We start from the raw sequence: 21,291 nt of genomic DNA, 5'->3' as shown, positions 1-21,291 counted from the left end.
CTCGACTCCAGCCCGGTTCCCCCTCCTCAGATGGGTTCATTGTGAGCTCCGCACCGGGCTGCGTGGCCGGACGCCTGCAAACTTTGCACAAAAATCCGGCAAGGGGCGGAGGAGGAGGAGAAGGAGGAGGAGGGTGAGGGTGGCGGTAGGGTGGGGGAGGGAAGGAGGGGGCCGCAGGGGCCGGGGGCCGGCGGGGGGTGGGGAGGAGGAGGGGGGCGGCTTTTTTTTTTTTTTTTTTTTGCATAACTCGGCTCGGCCGAGTGGCCTCCGGACTCCCCGCGCCGCTGGGACCGCCGCTGGGACCCGGAGCCCCCGGCTGCCGCATTGCAACAGGCAGGGCCCCGGCGCGCCCCCCGGGCCTCCCCCCGCCCTCGAGCGGCCTCGGCCGGCCCGGGCCGCCCCCCCCAGGGAGGCCGCCCCGGACCTGCGGTCCGCTCCCCAAAGCCGCCGACCCGGCTGCAAAAAAAAAAGTTTCCAAGAGGCAGGCGGAGGAGAAGGGGGAGAAGGGCTGCCCGGAGCGGCGGGGGGCGGCGGGGGGAGCCGGCCGCGGAGGGCGACGGAGCGCCCGGAGCCCCGGACATGTCCAGGCGGAAGCAGGCGAAGCCGCGCTCGGTGAAAGGTGAGCGAGGCCTGGCGGAGGCGCGAGCGAGCGAGGAGGGAGGGAGCGAGGGAGGAGGGACCGGCGAGCGGGCGGGCGGCCGGGGACCCGCGCGAGCGAGCCGAGAGGAGGAGGAGGAGGCGGCGGAGGAGGCGGAGGCGGAGGAGGAGGAAGAGGAGGGGGAGGAGGAAGCCGGGAGCGGGAGGCGGAGGCGGCGGAGGGCTTGTCGCGGACACCCTCCTCGCCCGGATCCTCTCTGGGCCCGGCGCCGCCGCCCGCGGGGGACCCGGGCCCGGGGGCGCCGCCAAGGGGCCCGCGCCGCCGCCTTCGTGCGGGCCCCGGGCCCGCGTGGCCAATCAAGGGGTGCGGGCCCGAGTTGGCGGGGATTGCGAATCTCGGCGGCGGCGGCGGGCGGCAGGAGGAAGGAAGAGGACGGGCGTCCGGGAGGCCGGCAGCTCCGAGGCCGCCCTCGCTGGCCCCGGGCCTCGCTGGCTCTCTCCGGCCCCCGCCTCGCAGCCCCGGGCTGCAGAGAGCGGCGGGCGCTGCCCGAGCGCGCCCCGGGCGTCGCGCCCCCGCCCGGCCTCCTGGCGCCCCCTCCCGCCCCCCGCCCAGGCCGCGCTCCCGGCTCGGGCCCCCGCACTTCCTGCCTCCTGCACCGAGACCCACCGGGCAGGGAGCCTCCGCCAGGAGTTCATTGTCTGCGCCGCGCCGGCGGGACGCCGGTCCCCAGGGGAGCGCAGCGGTTGCTGTGCTTGTCCCTGCGCGAAGGGCGCCGGATGCGGCCCGGGCACCCGCACCCTCGACACCCGGGCCGACTTCCAGTACCGGTTCTCCGGGTTGCTCACGTTTGCGAGGAGATGTAGATATAGATACACACACACACAGACACACACACCCCTCTTCGTTTCCATGCTTTGCTCTCCATTTCCACCCAGGGCCCCTGGCTCGAGGGGGACCCTGGAAAACAGAGGCCCCGGGGAAAGGCCGCGCCAGCCAGCGAGCCCCTCCCCTGCCCTCCTCGCTCCACGGCTGGCCTCTCCCAGCCTCGCCTGCTGCTTTGTCCCTATTCCAGCCCTTTGGGTGGGGGACTGGCCGCCCGGTCGGCGAAGGGAGATGATTGAGGAGGGGCAGGATGAGAGCGGCTAAGCCTCTAGAGCCCAAAGTCCCGAGGCCCTTGTCCTCTCCCAACTCCCCTGATGACCTCTGGCCTGAGCCCAGTTCTGCTCTGAAAAGTTCATTTCCTGGAGGCCTGCGCGGGAAGGCGCTGGGGCCCCGGTCCCTTCCTGCCAGCCTTGCGCCTGGCTGGAATGGCTGGAACTGAATCCGGCAGGGAGGGTCGTTAGACACCCATCATCTCTCTCCTAAAGTCCCGGGAGAGCCAGGGGCACCCGTCCCAGAAGAGTCCCCTTCCTGCCTCCCTGCCATATTAGAAGGAGACCAGCTCAGTCCACACTCTGAGCAACTGGCCTGCTCTTTCTCCCTTTTCCCCTTGAGAGACATTGGTCCTGTTCCCCTCACCCTGGCTGGCCTCCCAGTCGGCGATCCTGGCCTGCTCCACGGAAGCTTCAGAGGGGGTTCTGATTGAGGGGCAGGAAATCAGAAGAGAGACTCCAAGAAGACAGGCAAGAAGGATAGATATTTCTCCTTTTGCTGAGGGTCCCTGGGCTTTAAATAATATTTGATTTCTTTTCTCTTTCCCTGGTCGCTGCTCACTCCTTCAAGAGCCACTTAAGGCAGCCCAGAAGAAAATACAGAATTGGAATTTCTGGTTGGAAAAACAGTTTTATGTAACTTGGGCAGTTGATTTTGAGTTAAACCTATGTATGGGAGCAGATTTTTCATAAAGATGCAAGTCTTGCTTACCTGTAACCCCACTCCTGTCCCCGGCCTCTTTAGTTCAGAAGCGCGAGGCACAGAAAGCAAAGGTAGAACAGTTTGCAGGGAACAGATGGGTGATGTTGCTTGTACTGAATTCTGAAACCACTCTGGATCTCTAAGACTCAAGAATTGGTCTTCAGCCTTTCATGAAATGAGCCTTGAAATGATTTTTAATGAGTGCCTCTCTCTAAATGTATATGTGTGTATGTTTAGCAGGCAATTAGAGCAGGTTGTTGGGGAAAAGACAGCAAAGTGGGAACAAGACCAGTGAAGGCATTTTGAGGCTCAGTGTTGTAAATATCAACCACTCAGCGCCTCTCTGCCCCTGGAGTCTGAGACCCTCTGTTTCTCCCCAGGGCTCTTTGCATTTTCCAAAAGCAGCCATAACCCTTGTCTCTCACCATTTTGCCTTTTATTGGGTTTACTGGGGTGCATGGGGTGGAGATGTGGCCACTTATCAAAGGAGGAATTAAGAGAAAAGATAATTTAAATAGATAAGAGTTACTGCAGGTGTTGGATTTATTGCTTTTCAAGAACTGCCCCCTTCTCTCAAGCAATATTCAAAAGTGTGCGCTGGAGTGTGGACAGCTCCACACCAAGTGTTTGAAACGACAAGGTCTTCACCTTTAAAGATGCTTGAAGGTGCTTCTTAAGGAACAGCGGTGTCTTTTAAATTTTATTTTATTTTGCCTCTACTGCTGAAGTGTCAGGGCTAATGTAGAGGCATTGTGGACTTCCCCAGCCTCGAGCATTCTGCTGTGAAAGTCGCTTGACTGTAATTTGTAATTGATCTCGGAAATGTGAAAGCCCATAGCAGGAAGGAAAGACAGAAATATAACATTTTCGAATGGATGCTCAGAAAGTGTGATTTGAAAGCACAGGCATTGCTGCTTTGAAAATCAAACAGGCCTCTGGGGGGGTCTCATTTCCCACTCATGTACACAACCTCCCTTCTGGAGTGGGGTCACTTGTCCCCTCAGGATGTTTGTCCTTCTTTGGAAAACGCAGCTCACAGGGAGGACACCCAGCAAATAGGGAAGGGTGCCGGGGCAGTAGGGCAGGGGGGAGAATAGCCTCATTGGTTTTCAAAAGCCTTGTGATTTTGTAAAAAAAAAAAAAACAAACAAACCCACAAAACCCAATAAACCCACCAATGTTAGAAAAGTCACATTTTCTGACCGATTTTCCCTCCCTGCACCCTTCCCCCCTTTTCTGTTTCCTGGTGGAGTGGTGTGGTGGTTGCAATGATTCGTTCTCTTTGATAATTTTGGCCTCGTTCTCCCGGGCTGTTCTCATCGTGCTCACTGATGTTATTTCGGCTGATGATATCAGGTGGTTTGGTAGCGGTTGCCTTGGCAGTTCTGTCTGTCACTCGACATTAAGGAGGCCTGCCCCCCTCGCCCCCCAGCTTCCTCAGAGCCATGCAACTGCCTCTTCGTTTATACAGAAAATTAATACATCTTTTTCCCAGCCTTAGTTTAAAACTTTTGAACCATTTTAATACTGTCGATTTTCTCCATCTAGCAACTGCCTGTTAATTACAGTTCTTAAATTAATTAGCACTCAGGCTGTGTCCATGCACCCCCCCATCCCAACATCCAAAACTGCCCCCAGTGACTTCTCTGCATTCCCTTCCCCCTCTTTGTCCTCCTCTCCTGCCAGCATGTAGCTCCTCAAAAGTCCATCTTATAAATTTGGTGGTCTAGGGACTTGGGAACATTGTGTGTGTTTCCATGGAAATAATTGAGATGTAATAAATAGAGGCGTTCTGAGGTTACAGGTTTCTTGATTCAGCTGAGACCACATACAAGTGTAAATTGTCGAGGTTTGTTTGGCTAAATGTACATGATCTTGTAGGAAGCGCAAAACAAATCCTTCATAGGTTCTTTAGCTTTGTATGTGGATTGGGGTAGCTGACATTTAATCCTAATATTTAATCCCCCCATTCTCAATTAAGTTATCGATTCCCAGCTTTGGGAAGGACCCGTTTCATTCTAGAAATCATCCTTTATGTCTAGTAATTGCTGTTTAGATGTGTACACCTGTTTCCTTGCAAAAACTTAATAAGCAATAAAATAAGATAACTATGTGCCTCTGGCAGGAGAATCCTGCTAAACGTTTAACCATAAGGTGCCTAGTGTGCATTAATAATGAAAGGTGCAAAATGCCAGTGACTTTATAGTCATAAAGTAATTCAGTAGAACCAGCCAGCCCTGGCAATGTTGTGGCATGCTACAGCGTGTTAACAGAGGAGGAGGAGGGGGAACCACAGAAGCAGGAAACTGGAGCACAGCATCTTTGAGTACAGCGTTCCTAGCTGGAGACGAAAGGCTGGGGATCTGGTTCAGTCTAAGAGAAAGTTGCAATAATTGCTATATCGGTAGCCAACTCTTAAGCTAGTGGCTGTGGAATTCTTCCCCTGATGTAGGTTTTAATAGTCTGGCAATTAGATGCATTGATTTCTCTTAACTGTTCATTTGGATGTGTAAACGAAAGGAACCTACCACTGAGGCTGATGGTGCAGACATGCTGCCTGGCTCTTTGAAAAAGGCTGATTTAGGTGGCAGTGGTGGGCGTGTATGATTTTTCAGGGCAGTGTTGCGACCAGTTCCCTCTTCTTTTAAAATTTCTGCCCATTTTGCAGTGAAATGAATGGCACCTTTGGTTCAAATTCTCTTTGAAAATAAAACAACAGTATCCAGTTACATCTGAAAAGTAAAGACATGCTTTCTTGCTGCAGATGCTTATAGAGTACTATCTCTGTCTTTGAGTGACTGGACTCACTTGCGTATTTTTGGCAGATGATCTGTTGGTACCAGAAGGTTAAGTCACAAACACCTTGGGCTCCGAGTTCTAGAGAGTCCTCCTGCTGAGTAAGTTCTCTCTCTCTCCTTCTTTCTTGCCAATAGTTTGAGACTTGTGGCCACCTAGACCCAAGGATGTCAAGCCCTGAGTGGGTGTGGGATGGCATCTTGAAAGGCTGGAAGGCTGTACGACTTCAATGGCTCGTAAAGTGTGTAGAAAATGAGCTCTCTTAAACATTAGCCCCTCTACCTTCCTGCTTCTGGGCTTGCAGTTTTCTGCAAGTGTCACCAACTTCTGACATGCCAGCATCTAAAACTGTCTTATAGTAAGCAAGCAGAGGATGGCTACATTTCCTGATGGCCGCATGGTTTCTGTCAAGGTGGTGGGTGGTTTAGTTCACTCTTTGTTTGGCAGGAGTTGAGATGGACTTGCCTTTCCCACACCCTGGCTAAAGCAAAGCCCGGTCTTGTCTACGGTACACTGGTGTTTGCAAAGAATATTATTGTCATGTCTTGAAAACATTTGCACTAGATACCAGGGTTCCTTCAAATCTGCAAATCTAGGGTAATTACAATAGAAGAATATCTTGAAAACTGTTAGTGAGCTCCTCATTACTGTGGGTAGCCGGGAAAACCCTGCTACAGCTTGGTTGATGAATTTGACAATTGCTGCAAATTCCTGTCAGTTTGCAAGGGCATTTTGTGCATAGACATGTTAGTGGGTAATCAGAGTAGTTTTGTACCACAAATTGGACTAATTAAGCCTGGATTGGTTATATCCTGCTTGAAGTTTTTGGCGCTGGCTGTCAGCTCCCTCAGCCTACTGTGGGAGAGGCAGGGTGAAGTGAGTGGGGAGAAGCTGATGGAAACTTTTGATTCATAGCTTACCTGCCAGGATCGGTGGCCGCCAATGACTGGGGTTGTACACTTAGTAAATAAAAATACTTTACTGCTTTCAAGGAGCGCCAATTAGCTGATTGCTCCGTGTGGCTGTCTTTAAGGAGAATGCTGTTTTACCTATCTTCTTGTACAAAGGTTTGATTTTTAATGTCTTGTGAAAAGGATTCTCTTTGTCTTGATTGATGTCAGGAATAAAAGCATGATGGTAATATCCCTTTGAAAGCTATTGTATTGTCAGCCCTGGCTGACAGCGGGAGGGCCTCCCAGCGTTATAGATTAGTGCTGTGAAAACACTGACATTTTCTTTGTTACGTTGCTGTTGTTCTACTTGCAAAGTCAATTACACAATGTGGGAGCTCAGTTACGGAGTTGACTTTGGAAGTAGCAATGTCTTTCATTCTCTTTTTAAAGATATAATTTTCCTTTGTTGTTGTTGTTTTGTTTTCTTTCTTTCTTTTTTAACCTCCCTCCCTCTGGTTACCTCCTCTCCCTTGCTCCCCGCCTCTCCAAGAGTCTGCACAAGTTAGCGAGGCAAAGGAGCTCTGGTTTCAGTTGTAACAAGTCAAATTCAAAGATTGCTACATCGTTATCTCCAAATTCTTCTACTCATTCACATTTCAGTGGTGTCTTATTGATACAGGGACTAAAGCAGCCAAGATACATAAAAAACCCATCAAATGAGATTACAGTGTTGATAATCTCTTATCAAGGGGGTTGTCTCTAGATCTGGGGTCATTGAGGTTGGCAAATTCGGAGTTTTCTTTCTTTCTTTTTTTTCTGGAGATGGCAACTGAGACTGGCCTGAACCAGGGTCCTGGGTTGATGGGACCCCTGCGAAGAGTTTTTTTTTTTTTCCTACAAAAGATTTATAAGCATTTAGATCTCAGAGGCTGGGGCGATTGCGTGTTGCATTCAGAATCCTGGGTGACATGTCAAGAGTAGAAGGGGTCTCAAGAGAATTGTGTAATCCATCTTTCTCCCATTGTGGGTGGCAAACTCGAATCAGAAAATGATCGTGTGAGGTGATCCGGTGTGCCTATCTGGGGCAGGATGGGACTCGGGAGTAATTTGCGTTCCCATCTAAGTGTGTGAAGTCTTGCTACTAGCCAAAGCTGAAAGTGGTTATGAGGATGTTTTTTGCATACCTTCCCTCCTCCAGTCCTCTCTCTGTCCCCACCCTCTCCCGAAAAAGAACAACCTAAAGTCCTTAGTTCTCTAAACCTGGTCACCGAAGCAGCAGTCACCTTCCAGCAGCCGCTTGCCGGAGCGTCTTGCCAGCCCGGCCGCGGGCGAGGAGATGCGCTGCTGTCACGGGCTCCAGATGACAGGGATCCATCAGGAAACTCCGTCCGAGGACACTAATTGTGGGCCTCCGAAGTTATTATTACGAACCACCAGACAAGAGCCTGTATTCGCCAGCAATTTGTCAGGACTAATTTTGTTTTTCTCCAATAATTGAAAATTAATGTCTTGAAGTGAAAGCAGATGTTCATGTCATCTTCTGAATTGGGATATAAAATGGGGCTCTGTGGATGTGCTCACTAATTTAACAGCAATTTCCCTCTGCTAGATAATGGGGGTGCTGGGGCTGACATCACCTCAGGAGCAGGGATTAGGGGCTGGGAGAGGGGGGCACGGGTGTTCCTTGAGGGTTCACCCTGGAGGGAGAGCACATAAATAAAAATATTTGCTTGGGCTGTGAGACTAGGAGAACTCGCTGTCTGCTTAACAAGTATTTATTGAGATAATCCAAGGCATTATTCTGGGGAGCCTAGGTCTGGGGAGACGGTGGCTTCATTCGGCTGTCCTGGTCGTCACCGTCACCTTCAGTAAAGCTGGTTAAAATTCCACATTCCCGGCCCCGATGCTAGAGATGCTCACCTGGATGGCTGGAAGAGGGACTCAGAACTCTTCATCCTCCCCCCCAACCCCACTTTAAAAAATTTCTGTAAAATATACATAACATAAAATTTACCATCATTTTTAAGTGGCATTAAGTACATACACGTTGTTGTGCAAGTGTCACCACCGTGGACTTTTCATTTTTAGTTAGCACCCACGTGGTGGTGGGCTGGGGTTCTGCAGCCCACCACCCTCAGAGGAGGCCATCGAGGTCAGGCTTGCATTTGCTAGGTAGGCATGAGAAACAGAGGCTTGGAAGGAAGATAAGTGACTCTCTCAAGAGCTGTGTTTCTCCCCTTGCTCTAGTGGGAGAGGTGAGACTGCATTGCCCAAGGCTAGGGCAGGGCATGGGAGAGTAGGGCTCCAGGAGGCTCCTTGGGGCTGGGACAAGGGCAGAGGGTGCTCAGGAGTTGTTGAGTTGATCTGGTGACCATTCTCAGGATAAGAACATTTGTTTTCTACTTGGGGACACCATTCTTTGGGAGACTGAGCCTGGACGGGTGTGAGCTTGCTCAGTGGCCCTGGCAAGCCAGATCCCTTGTGGCCCCCACACCTGCCTGCCAGGATCCAGGTAGCCCCTGAGCCCCCGGTCCACCCAGCCCTGGACACTTAGGCTGGTTTGTCTGTGGCAAGGAAAGGGGAGGAACAGCTGCTTTGGAGTGGCCACTTAGTTGCCTCAATTTCCAGTCCTAGAGCACTGACTGTCTTGGGCCTGTTGGTCTAGCTTTGCAAACTCTTACACTGTTCTCCTCCATGGAGGTGCTACAAAACTTTCCTCCTGTTTTCTCTGTAATTGAAATTTGCCCTTTCATTACCTGGGCATGAATTATTTTTTGCAGCGTTGTCATTCCCTATCCTGCTGTGAGGTTTATCTCTTCTGTTGATCCTAATTAAATAAAACATACTGTTCACCTAACTCCTGTTGCACTGATTTTTACCTGCCTGAAGGCAGAGTGATGGCCATCTGGGCTTGGTTAAGGAGCAGGGTATGGCTGGATACGGGGTGTTGGTGGCTGCCACCTTCAGGCTGGGAGATTGGGCAGGTGCACCCCCTCGGCTGGGGGCTGCCAGATCTTGGAGCCACCAGAAAAATGTAGTATATTTTTGGTTCCTGAACAAGAGATGTGGCTTTGTCCCTAGCCCCCTGGGGCTGCAGTTTTTTGAACTTAGGGAGAGGAGAGACAATCGCCAGCTCCAGAGGGCCCCCAGGGAGAGGGTGAGAGAGGAGAGGCAGGCTCCCGGAGGCAGGGAGGTGGAAAGAGGGGGCAGGCTCCTGCCCCCTGCAGTGGAGGTTACAGACTGTTGGGTTCTCTGGGGAGAGCGAGGGGTGCACATGTTTTCAGTGCCCAGGACGGCCTCTGCAGATGCCCTGTGCCCCTCAGGGAGAGAGTGGTCAGCCAGGGACACAGCACACATGTCGGCAAGATTCAGGCCTTTACTGTTTTTGCCTTTTAACCTCTCAGAATCCTGAAAACCACAGGTTGAAAAGGTACCTTGGAAGTCACTTCATTTAAACTTCCTTGGGTGTGGCATCCTTAGTTGCATCTAGCCTAGACTTACACACTTCCATTCTCCAGGAGCTCACTACCTCGATGGCACATGCGTGAATTTTTAGCTTGAATTTCACACGTTAAGCTGCAGTCTGCATTGCTCCTGAGTCCACCTCCTGGGGCCACAGAGAGTAACTCAAACCCCCAGTCCCTTGAGCAGCCCTGTTGAGAGTTGGTGGAGCTTGTCCTGCCTTACTCGGAGGAAAGATCTCACTGTGTGTGGGGTCAGCCTTGTGTGGGCTTCCAGGACCTCATGTTCATTCGTAAATGGCCACAACCTGGGCTTCTGAAAGGATCATCATGTTTTAAAAAACTATTTCTTTTTTCTTTTCTTTTCTTTTTTTTTTTTTGAGACAAGTTCTTGCTCTGTTGCCCAGGCTAGAGAGTTGGTGCATCATCATAGCTCTCTGCAACCTCCAGCTCCTGGGCCCAAGGGATCCTCCTGCCTCAGCCCCCAAGTAGCTGGGACTATAGGCGTGCACGCCTGGCTAATTTGTCTATTTTTTTTTTGTAGAGATGGAGGGGGGGTCTCGCTCTTGCTCAGGCTGGTCTTCAACTCCTGGCCTCCAGCAATCCTCTTGCCTGGGTCTTCCAAAGTGCTAGGATTATAGGCGTGAGCCACCTCACTGGCCTTAAAAAGGATTTCTTGAAAGGGTAAACGTGTAAATTGTCAAGGGAGTAAATATGAATGGGTGAACAAGTGAATGGGTGGATAGTGAATAAATGACTGAATAGTGAGTAAATGAATTCACAGATGAAAGAGCGAATGAGCGAGTGAGTGAATGAGGAGGTGGACTGATAGGGACACAGACTAGGCCGGCGTGGGACGTGGGCTCACTGCTGGCATCGGTCTCTGATGGCCTCTCTGTTGCAGATGAGGAGGTGGGAGCTGCCCCAGATGGGGTGCTGCTCCCAGCCATATGGCCCTTGGGTGGGAAGGGCTTGTACCTATTCTGCCTTCATTCTCCGGGTACTCTGTGCTGTGAGATCGTAGCTACAGTGTATCGAGGGCTTTGTGCTATGCATTGTTCTAGGCCTGTAAAACATTCCTTTTAAAATGAAAAAAGCAATATGAGAGTTTTGTACTAATTTTAAATAACACAGAATGTTTAACTCAATGTTCTCCCATTCTTCTGCCCACCCCCATCCTGCCACACAATTGTGGGGGCTCAGAGTGGACGTATTTGACCAGCTCCGTGCTGGCCACGGATCTGCAGTTCGGCCATTGAGTGGCCTTTGGGACCCAGGAATAGCAATAGGAGTGGGGTCTGGAGAAGGAGGCAGGAGGGAGAAAAGGGATGTGCTGGCAGCGGAACCTGCTAGTCACTCAGAACAGAAAAGAAAGGCCATTCTCCCTGAAGGTGTGAGTCAAGATTGCTTTATTTCTCTCCCTGCGGAGGGGAGTGGGTTGGAGAAAATGTGCTCTGGGATCTTGGGCAAGACAGTTCCCTTTGTGGGGCTCACTTTCCCTGTCTATGAAATGGGTTGGAACTAGTAGGATTAGCTACATGCCTTAAGTTTCCAATCTTAGTTGGTTGGACATTAATATCATTTTAGGCATTTAAAGAAATTACATTATCTGGGCCCCATCACAGATCAAATAATCAAGAATCTTTGAGGATGGGGCCCCTGGTCAGGTTTTTTTTAAAGCTTCCCGGGCAGTTCGAATGTACAGCCTAGGTTAAGAACCATCAGTCTAGGCGACTGCACCACGTGAGTGTCACAGACCTGCTCCGTCATGTTAACAGCCTAGGGAGTTCTACGGAACGAATGTACCAGAATTTCTTTACCATCCCCTGTTAGTGGACATCTAGTTGCTTCCAGTTATTTGCTGTTATAACTATGATGCAGTAAGCATCCTCATTTATAAACCTTTGTGTTCTCATTTGAGTGTTTCTCAGGCTAGATTCCTAGAAGTGGAATTGTTGGGCCAAATTGTTCGCTTGAACAATTTGATAGATATTTCCAAATTGCTCTCCATGAGGGCTGTACTCATTTACCCTTCAGTAATAGTTACGAATGCACGTTTCTCCTAATATGATGTATTTTTTTTTCTTTGTTTCTTTTTCTTCTCCCTACTTTTCTTTTTGCCCATCTGGAAGTTCACACATTGTTTTAATTTGCACTTCTTTAATTATTAGTGAAACTGACCATTCTTCTTATGTTTTTAGACCGTTTTTCTGTCTTCTTCCAGAAGGGACACTGTAGTGGATGTAGAACTTGGGGGTATGGGGATTTCTTTCCCTCATTGAGCTCTTTAGCTAAGTTTCCCCTCTCCCTTCCATACATCCGTCCTTCCATCTAAATCCTGAGCGTCCTTCCATCTAAATTCTGAGCGTCTCACCCTGATAAGGCTCAGCCTGGCCTCCAGGGAGGATGCAGAGAAAGCCAAGTGGAGGCCACGCCCCCAGGGAGCCCACAGTCTGGAGAGGGCACAGGATGGCTGGGCCAGGCAGGGCAGCCCAAGGTAGAGGTGCAGGCTTAGGGCTTGGGGAGGGGTGGGAGAGGTTGGAGGGGGTTCCTTTTGATTGGGGGAATCAGGCAAAGCCTGGAAGAGGGGGTAGCATTTTATTTGGGCTCTGAAGGATGTAATCGCAATACCAAGAGCAGTTAACATCTAATGAGCACTCCTTGTAAACAGGCACCGGACTACGCACTTTACAGGCAGTATTCCATTTAGTGTTGACACTCGCTGTTGACTGTTTAGGTGGGGCCCTCACACTTTGCTTTTCCTGGGCAATAGTGGATCTCAGAGAATCCTGTTGAGCTCCCTTTTCATATGGATGGTCAGACTTGCCTAGAGAGGGCAAGTCAGATGTCCAAGGTCATAGAGTGACCTTGTTGCAGAATTGTGCCTGCAACAGCAAGGGCTGGGATGAGCTGGGGGATCTTGCTGCTGCCATTGACCCAGGCCAGGGGGTCTCCCTTGGGAGCGACCTGGGACCCCCAAGCTTCTGGAGTGTGGGGGTAGATTCTGAGCAAACAGATCTGGGCTTCTGCGTCCCCACATCCTTGCCATATTATTGGTGAGGCTGTTTCTTTTTCTGTGTAACAGGGCTCTACTCCCAGGAGAGGGGTGAGGATGAAGTTTCAGGTGAGGAAGAGCTTTGTAAAACCCAAATGGCCATATTGGTGAGGCTTTAATCTGTCACCTGCTGCCCCTCTTGGAGATACCAGGCTGTGAAGGAGTCTTTTGCCTCCCTCATGTACATCTCCCCACCCCACCAAAAGACAGCTGCCCTTCTCAAGGGCTCCCTGGCCAGGCACAGGGAAGGGGACTGTGTGGCAGGGCATATGCCCCAGAATGGGTGTGCATATGTGTGTGTCTGTGTGTGCCTGTGTGTATGTGTGTGCATGGGCGTGTATGTATGAATCTGTATGGGTGCCTGTGGGTATATTTGTGCTTGTGTGCTTGTGAGTCTGTGTGTGTACTAGTGTGTGCATGTGCATACATGCCTAAGTGTGTGTCTGTGTGTACACGTGTGCAAGAGTCAGTGCATGTGCATGTGTGTTTATATGTGAGTGGGCATGTGTGCCAGCCTCCAGGGGGAAGAGACTCTTGTCATTGCTTGCCTGGTTCAGACTCTCAGTACAGTGGCAGAGAAAATGCACATGGGTGGTAGACTTTGTTCATGAATTTGTCTTATATGTATTCATTCAGATATTTTTGGAGCGCCTACTATGTGCTGAGTGATGTGTTAGACCTGACCCTATAAAAAGAAAGAAGCAAGTCTTTTTTCTGAGATTCAGTTGACCATTTATAAAGCTATGGTTGTGAGAATGGGAAATGAGTTTATATTGGTGTTCCCCAAAATGTATTCCAGGATTTTGTTGATGTTCCACCAAAAAAATAATTTTTTTTTCTGTGGCCAAATGCATTTGGCAAACAGTGGATTAAACAGAATTGAGTTTCTGAAGCCTTCAAGGCTTCTCAGAGCCTTTAAAATGCTAATGTGGAACTCTGAGAGATGTTAATAATTTGTGATTTCCAAACTTATTTGATCACTTGTCATGGAATCCTGTTATCTGGGACATGGTTTGGGTTTCAAGGCTTTTAGGGCCTGCTATCATTACCTGCTGTCCATGTGTTCATTCATTCATCTCACATATGTTTACTGAGCACCTACCATGTGCCCACACACTGTTCAAGATGCTGAGGCCACAGTGGAGAACAGATAGAAGTGTATTCTAGTGGGAGTGAGGGGCCATTTACAAGTACATGAGTCAGGAACATCCTTTCTGTTAAGCAAAGCAGGTGGGATAGGCAGGGAGTGGTGGCAGCTGTCAAGACAAGGCCATGCTGGAGGTGACACTTGAGCCCAGGTGGTGATGGGGGGTGGTGAGGGGAAGGAGAATCCTGAAAAAGTCTGTTTGGCTGATGCTTTGGCGGGGCTGGGAGGTTGTGGGAGGTGGGGGTCCTCTGATCCTCTGCCTCCTCACCCTGGGAGGACCCCCACGGGCTCCTTCCTCTTTGGAGGCTCCCCCGTGCCCCCCCCTTTGGGAGTCTGTTCCATGGGGCTGTTTCTGGGTCCTCATCTTGCCCTGGAAACCTCAGTGGCATGTGTCCCCCCACCCATCCCCCCGACATACTGGCCTATCTCAGTGTAACCCCGCACGAGTCATCAACAGGGCTTTAGGGGATGGGCTCTCCCTAGGCCTGCGGCCGGGAGCCTGTCTCGGTCACTGCCATGTTCCCAGCGCCTGGCACTGGACCCGCATTCCCACCCCCCATCTGACAGATGGGGAAATGAGGCCAGGAGGCACCCACAGCCCATTTCCTGAGAGGCCTGGCCCAGAATCCAGCCCTTTTCCAAGCCAGGGCCGTGACCCGAGGCTGGTGGGGTGGAGGGAAGCGTCTCGGTGTGGGGGCAGCGGGGATTTTGCCAAGGGGAGGTGGGAATTGGAGCCTTTAGGGCCCTCAGGAGCCCGTCTGCTGCGGAGTTGACCTGTAGGATTTGGGTCCTGGGAGATGAGGGGACAGGACGGAGGAACGGTGGGGGAGGCTAGGGGGGTAAAGGGTCGGAGAGGAGGCAGCAAGGGGGCAGTTGGTGAGGAGGCGGGGTGTGGATGGAAAGGGGGCGGGGAGACGGCGGGGAGGGGGCCTCGGGGCTCTTCCCGCCTGGCGACCCGGGCGGGCGGCCGACGCTTGGGAACGGGGCTCGTCCCGGCCCCTCCCGGGGCCCTTGTCTGCCCGCCTGGCGGGGGCGGCCCGGGACCCTTTGAGGCGGCCGTCCTGGGAACGCGCCGGGCCGCCCCCCGCGCGGGAGGGCTCCATGGCTGCGGCGCAGTAACTCAGGGCCGGGTTTGGGCACAAAGCGGCCGCGGCGGGGGGCCGGCTGGGAAGGCGCAGGCTGCGCCGCTCGCTCGCGCTGCCGGGCGGGCCGCCCCCGCCGCCCGCCCCTTGGAGGCCGGCGTCCCCGGGACTCGAGTCCCCGGCCCGGCGCCGAGGGCCGCGGCGTCGAGCCCGCAGCTGGGTGCGCCGGCGGGTGGGCTGCGGGTGCCCGGCCAGATGTGCGCCCTCGGGGAGCCCTCGGGCCTGGACGCTCGCTGGCTGCCAGCCTCGGGGCGGGGCTGGGGAAGCCGCGAAGGGCCATCCGCGGGCGCTTAGTAATAAAAAGAAATGTCAGTGATGCTGATCGCGTACTTCCTGGTGCCAAGGACCGTTCTGGGCACTTCACACATTAATTCCTTCAAGCTGCAGAGCAGCTCTCTGCGGAGGGTACCGTGGCGATTACCCCCGTTTTACAGCGGAGGAAACTGTGCACGGGGAGGTAGGTTGCCCAGTGTCCCACAGCTCGGCGGAGACGGGAGCTGAGTAGGCCCTCCGAATCACAGAAGGTTTACAGACAGAAGATTTGCAAGCAGATCTGGCCCGATTCTGGGTTTGCCACGTAAAATTCACTCGCTTGGTGGATACTTCCTGGTGTCATTCATTTGCTGAAGGGACATTTCTGAGTCTGTGCTAGGCCTTGTGCCAGCGCTGGGTCCCTGCCTTCAGGGAGCCTACAGCTTAGCTGGGGGTGGGCGGCCAGGCAGACAATAAAGAGTAAACATTTGCACCAATATGTAATTTCTCATCGAGCGAGTGCCTGGCTTATCTGACTTAGACAGTGTCCTCCCGGGAGGGCGTTGCAGAGGTGATGTGACAGCTGGTCCAGGATGACGAGAGGGGACTGCAGAGGAAGGTGGATGGTCTCCTCTGGCTCTGAACTCATTCCCCAGGCCTGCTTCCCCTGCCTCGGGCCCTGCCCATGAGGACCTGATGGGACAAAATCTGGAGGAGTTTTGAGCGTGACCGTCTGGAGGGTCAGGGACCGGTGCCAGTGGGCTCTCCTGGAAGGGCTGGGGCAAGGAGGAAGGAAGAGGCCAGGCAGGGTAGTAGAAGAGATGGCCAGGTGTGGGTGGCATGGTGGGTGACCTGCTGTGCGTGCACACAGCATGGAGGGAGCATGGTCCTTTCTGGGGAGTCCCCAGGGCAGCCTGCCTGGGCCTTGAGCTTAAACAACTCCTAAGGTTTGCACAACCTCTGTTCTGTGTGGTTCCAGAAGTTCTCGCTGGCACCTCCAAGTACCCAGGGAGTAGGTGCAGGGGTGGTGTCCCTCCCCATTTACCAGATGAGGAAGGGAGGTCCAGAGAAGCCAACAGCCTTGCAGAGCCTGTGTCCAGCTGGCAGTCGAGCTGCTCATTTCCAAGGTCTGCTTATCCCTGACCCCTGGTGAGCCGGGACCTGGGGCTTCCTCTGCACATTGTTAGGGTTGGAGGTGGAGGGGAGTTGCTGACACTCCAGAACTGTCACCCAAGTCCTTGAGCCTGGCCTTGCAGACTGAGCAGCCCCTGAACCCCAGACATCCAGCCAGGCCCGTGAGAACACAGCTGCTCCCCTGTGTCTCTGCATCCATAGTTCAGTGTGGATTGGGCATCTGAATGGGCTTCATTCTGAATTTCCTGTCTCCATTGGCTCACAATTCCCACTGCTCAGGCTCTCCCAGGAGAATGTGGAGGCCTGTCATGGGTTCCCAGGGTCTGAGCATATTTCTCTACTTGGACGTGCTGTGCGAGGTTGGACCTGTCCCCAAACCTCACTGTGCGTCCTGCCCTGCCTTATTTTTATTAGGAGAGTTCCAAGGCTGCTCTTCTCTGTGGAGAGAGATTCAGAAGGGGTGGCAGGACGGATAAGGACATTTGGGGATAATGTTTATCGGGGTCATTGTGTGCCACTCTGAGTGCTTTATCCGCATCTTCTCAGGAATCCCCCCAACAGCTCGGTGAGGTTGGTTCCATGATGTTCACCATCCTGCAGGTGAGGCAACCTTGAATGTCAGTGTGAGGTCCAGGGTCACACTTCACAGCCAGGCTGCCTGATGCCGTGGTGCCTGCCAGAGTCACTCCCAAGGCCACTTTCTACGCACCTGGTGAGCCAGAGCCATCCCAGACCCCTCCCCCAGGAGCTCCGGGCAGGCTGGGAGGCTCACCCGTAAGCAGTTATGAACTCTGAGGCTGGTAACACCGTGTTCCCACCGAGGACCCAGCTGGTGACCATGCCCCCACCCTCTCACGCCCCCCCCAGGCCTGCTCCTGAGGCTCACCTGGGGAAGAAGCAGTGTGGACAGGTTGGGAGTGGGAGGATGAGGCCCGGTCCTGGGACATTTGGGGTGGGTGGTGGGCTGTACCTGCTTCCTGGTTTCTTGGGAACTGCACAGCCAGCAAGGCCCAAGGCCCAGCCCAGCCAGGCAGCCCTCTGTTCTGCTAGGTGGGAGGTGGTTGCTGCACTTAGGGACATAGGGTGGGATTCCTTCCTTCTACTGTGTTCCTCTCCCACCCCACCCCTACCCCTTCCTCCAAGGCCCCAGGAGTCCAGCTGGCTCAGCCAGGAATCTTGGATGTGGTTGTTGGGGGTGAATGGCTTTGTCCAGGGATTCAGGGCAGGGCCCAGGACCTGACCTGGAAGCCTGCACCTTCTTCCCTGGCAACATTTTCATTCCTGGGGCTTGAGTTGGACCGCGTGGGTGTGTGCCCCTCCTGGGCCGCTTCTCCAGGCTGCCCTTCAGCTGGCACCGGGTCTGCTGAGAGCCCAAGAGCAGCAGTTCCTCTTCCCCTGTCTTCTGAAATCTCACTCCCTGGGCACCGGACCCTTTGCATTCTCTGCCCTCCACCCCCCTCCTTTGCTGGCTTCCTGGAACCCAGGGACCCTGGAGGTTTCTGGACCATATCGAGTTGCCTGGGTGGTTGTTTCCCTTTTTTTTGGGCCATGCCGGGTGGGAGAGCTGGGAGAGAAGCTGATGACTGGACTGAGGCCAGCCGAGGGTGGAGGCTGACCACCAGCCCGTGTCTCCCTGGATCAGACTGCGGCCCCCCAGCCCTGTCTCTGAGGGTCCTGGGGCTTGGCTTCCCCTCCTGGCTGGGGAACAGCCCTGTTTGGCATTTCCTGCCTCAGTCCTTTACATTTTGCACCAGACTCCCCAAGGACACCTCTCTGGGGACGTGGGGCCCACCCTAACCCTTCCCCCTGGTCACTGGGCCTCAACTAGGCCTTGCACTGCCACAGTCCTGCAGCGCCTGGGCCCAGGATGGGGTCGGCTAGACTTCTCCGCACACTCCCCAGACCTCACCTCCCGGCTGGACAGCTGGGCCCCAGCTGGGCCCACCTCCAGGTCTGAGCCAGGGGCTGGAGCTGACTGAGCTCACTCCTCACAGACCCCTTGGCTGGGGGCCAGTGGGGTGTGGGGGCTCTGGAAGAGGCCAAGGGGATGGGGGAAAGGGAGCCCCCCAAGGCCAGGGAGTGGGAGAAAGGGAAGAACCCACCTTCTGGGGCAGAAGCCAAGACCAAGCCCCCCCCCACCCCCGCCTTAATTCGGAGGTGATTTTTGAGACCCGCCCCCAAGTCCTGGGCAGCCCCTGTGCTGCTCTGCCCTGGCCCCCCAAGGCCCACTGCACACATGGTTTTGCTTTTCCAGGCATCCTCCCTGGTCCCCTCCCCCGGGTGCCTTCTCGAGCTCCTTGGCCCCTCCCCCAGCCCTCCTGGGCCCCCTCCTTCCTCCTTGACCCACTTTAGTCCCCTGTTGCTGGGGGAGGGGAGTGCGCAGCCGGCGGCTCTGATCCTGGCTGCCTCCCCCAGCATCCCTCGGGGCAGGCTCTGGATGGAGCCAGCAGGCTGAGCCGGCTGGCCCCAGGGACTGGCACACAGCATGCTCCGAGTGGCAGCCTCCCTGCCCCCTCCATGGACAGACAGTTCTGGACAGCTGCCCCTGCCCGGGCCCCTGGGAGGCCCTGCCAGGACCAGGCTCCGGTTTCCCCCAGCCCCAGGGAGCAGTGGCTGCAGAGAGCCCTCCCACCACCCCTCCTGGCTGAGTGCGCTTCCCAGCGGGGATGCAGGGCAGGCCCAGGCCTGGCCTTCACCCCTTCTTCCCCCAAAGCTCTGCTGGAGAGGCTGGAGCGGGGGTCAAATCCTTTGTCTGCTGCTCATCTGTGTGCCTTGGGGAACGCCACAGCCCTCTCTGGGCCTCATCTGTGCGCTGAGAGATTTGGATCAGATAGCTAACCTTCACTGAGCATTCCTGTGTTCCGAGGGCTCTGTGAAGCCTTTTACATTTATGATCTCATTGTATTGTCACAGAGCTGTGGATGTGCTTTCTTAATCCACATTTTAAAGACAGGGCAACTGAGGCACAGAAAGGGGAAGCAGCTTGCTGGAGGTCACACAGGCTGTACATGGTGGCAGCACAGGGGTTTGAGCCCAGGCCAGCCTGATGGGATGATTTTTCCTCTGTCACATTCTTGCATCTGTCCTGACACTGGGGCTGTTAACTCTTCAGGGACTGCTGCGGGGCCTTCTGAGCACTTAGATCCTCCTCCCCCCAGGGGCCGTTCACTCTGTCCTGCTCGGGTGTTGACTGGGTCCCCAAGCCTGCCGCCTGCCCCGTGACAGGCTGTGGGCAGTCGAGGCCCCAGCCTGCCCAGCTGGGAACGCATCCCATCCTGAGTCCTGGACCTGTGGTCCGGGGGCCTTGACCCCAGCCGGGCGCCATGGCGAGCACCGCTCCCAGCGGAGGGTGAGTCTTGGCTTCCAGCACTGCCAGCTGCAGGAGCCAGGAGCAGCCTGGAATTTCCGCGTGCCCTCCCTGCCCACCTACCCGCCCTGCCCACTCCCCCTCATCCTGCCCCCAAACAAATGCACAATACCTGGCGGCAGGGCCCTGAGGGGCTGCTCAGATTTGGGGACGGTGCTTCCCTAATCTACCCGCTTGCTGTCTTTTCCTCCTTGGGCTTGGACATCTGTCCATCCTCTGGGAACCTTTTCATTTATTTCACTGTCATTGTCTTCCTGAATAAAGGAGGGGTGGGCTGGGAGGGGGCTCTGGGAGCCAAGTCAGGACATCTTTTCTTATTTGACTAATTTCCTCAGTCAAATGTGTCTTGTGATTAAACATTTTCTTAGCGTGCTTGGTCAGGGCCAGGCCGAGTTTCTTTTCATAAACACTGGCAAGTGAATTTAACAGCCCTGTTTGTATTAGCTGGAGGTTTCATTTGCATAGTGATTGTTCTTATGAAACAAAATAATCGCTTGCAGTTTATGAAACTGTATAAATACCGGGGTCTGGAGCCGGGCGCATGCGCAGGCCTTTCCTCCCGCACATAAATCCATCCTGTTTGGGGAGGAAATTCAGCCTCCAGGAAGAGCCAAGTGCGAGGGTTTTCTCCGCGGAGCATAGCGGTGTTTCCCTGGCTTTGGTCCTGGGCTGTGGGTACTGCCTGCTGGGCGGAGCTTGCGAAGGCAGCTCAGCCTCGCCTGGGGTGTGTGAACCTCAGTTTCAGTTCCAGTCAGGGTCCCCGGGGGGGGGCACGGCAGAGGTGGGTGAGGAGTGCTGCACACCTGATCACCCACCCGCTCATTTACGCTGCCCTTCCAGCCTTTTAGATGAAGGTTGCAAACCGGAGGCCTGAGGCTGAGAGTTGCTCACAGATATGTTTTGCTTGGCTTGCACTGTGTCTAAAAGAAAGAAATCAACATTGAGAAATCTGGAGATGTCACAGAAAAATTCAGATCTCTTGCTCCTCTCTCATGGCCTGTGGGCAGATACGGGACTGTGAGGTCCACGGCCAGACCTGGCCACGATGCTGGGGTGGGGGTGGTAGCTGCTCCGTGGGTGGGCACGTCTTCCCATCTGTCACAGTCCCTCAGTCCCTGCTCTAGTTGCCCATTTACCTCCCTGCCTGGCCCGTGGAGGATTTGGAGTCCTGCTTGCAGTGGGTCTCCTCTGTTCACCCTGTGTCTTGCAGCCTTGAAGCTCAGTTGGGTCACGGGGACCCCCTTGGGGTGCCCTGTTCTGACTGTTCTGATGGCTGCGCCACCCTCCTCTGGCTGCACCTTCCTCCTCGTACCCAGCTCAGGCCCTGCCTGTTGGAGGAGCTTTTGCTGGGCCTGCTGGCTCTGCCCTAGTGCCTGAGGGTTCAAGCCTGCCCGATGTCCCTATTGGCCAGGGACGGAGATCTGGACAGGGAGCCATTTTGAGAGGTCACACCTTTATTCCCAGGAGCTTGCCTTTGCTCAGAACATTCTGGGCCTTTTCCTTAGTGGCTCCCTCTAGAGCCCATGGCCCCCAGAAGACAGGTGTTTTATGATCTCAGAGTCTGTTTTTCAGACTCGAGTGGCATCTCCTGG

The 21,291-nt window shown here is 54.1% G+C and overlaps 1 protein-coding gene across 1 annotated transcript in view; it reads left to right on the top strand.

Annotated features, from left to right (window-relative positions):
• The first annotated feature begins 541 nt into the window (after positions 1-541).
• The window catches only part of ZNF423 (zinc finger protein 423), a 312,507-nt gene continuing 291,757 nt past the window's right edge, over positions 542-21,291 (top strand). Inside the window, exon 1 of the mRNA XM_045533248.1 lies at positions 542-619. Within this exon, the coding sequence (XP_045389204.1) occupies positions 580-619 (40 nt within the window). The 5' untranslated portion in view covers positions 542-579. The remainder of the gene's footprint in view (positions 620-21,291) is intronic.

The sequence above is a fragment of the Lemur catta genome, chromosome 20 (genome assembly GCF_020740605.2).
Source record: "Lemur catta isolate mLemCat1 chromosome 20, mLemCat1.pri, whole genome shotgun sequence".
NCBI classification, from domain to species: Eukaryota; Metazoa; Chordata; class Mammalia; order Primates; family Lemuridae; genus Lemur; species Lemur catta.
The sequence above is the reverse complement of the archived record's forward strand: the minus strand, read 5'-3'. Positions and strand labels throughout refer to the sequence as shown.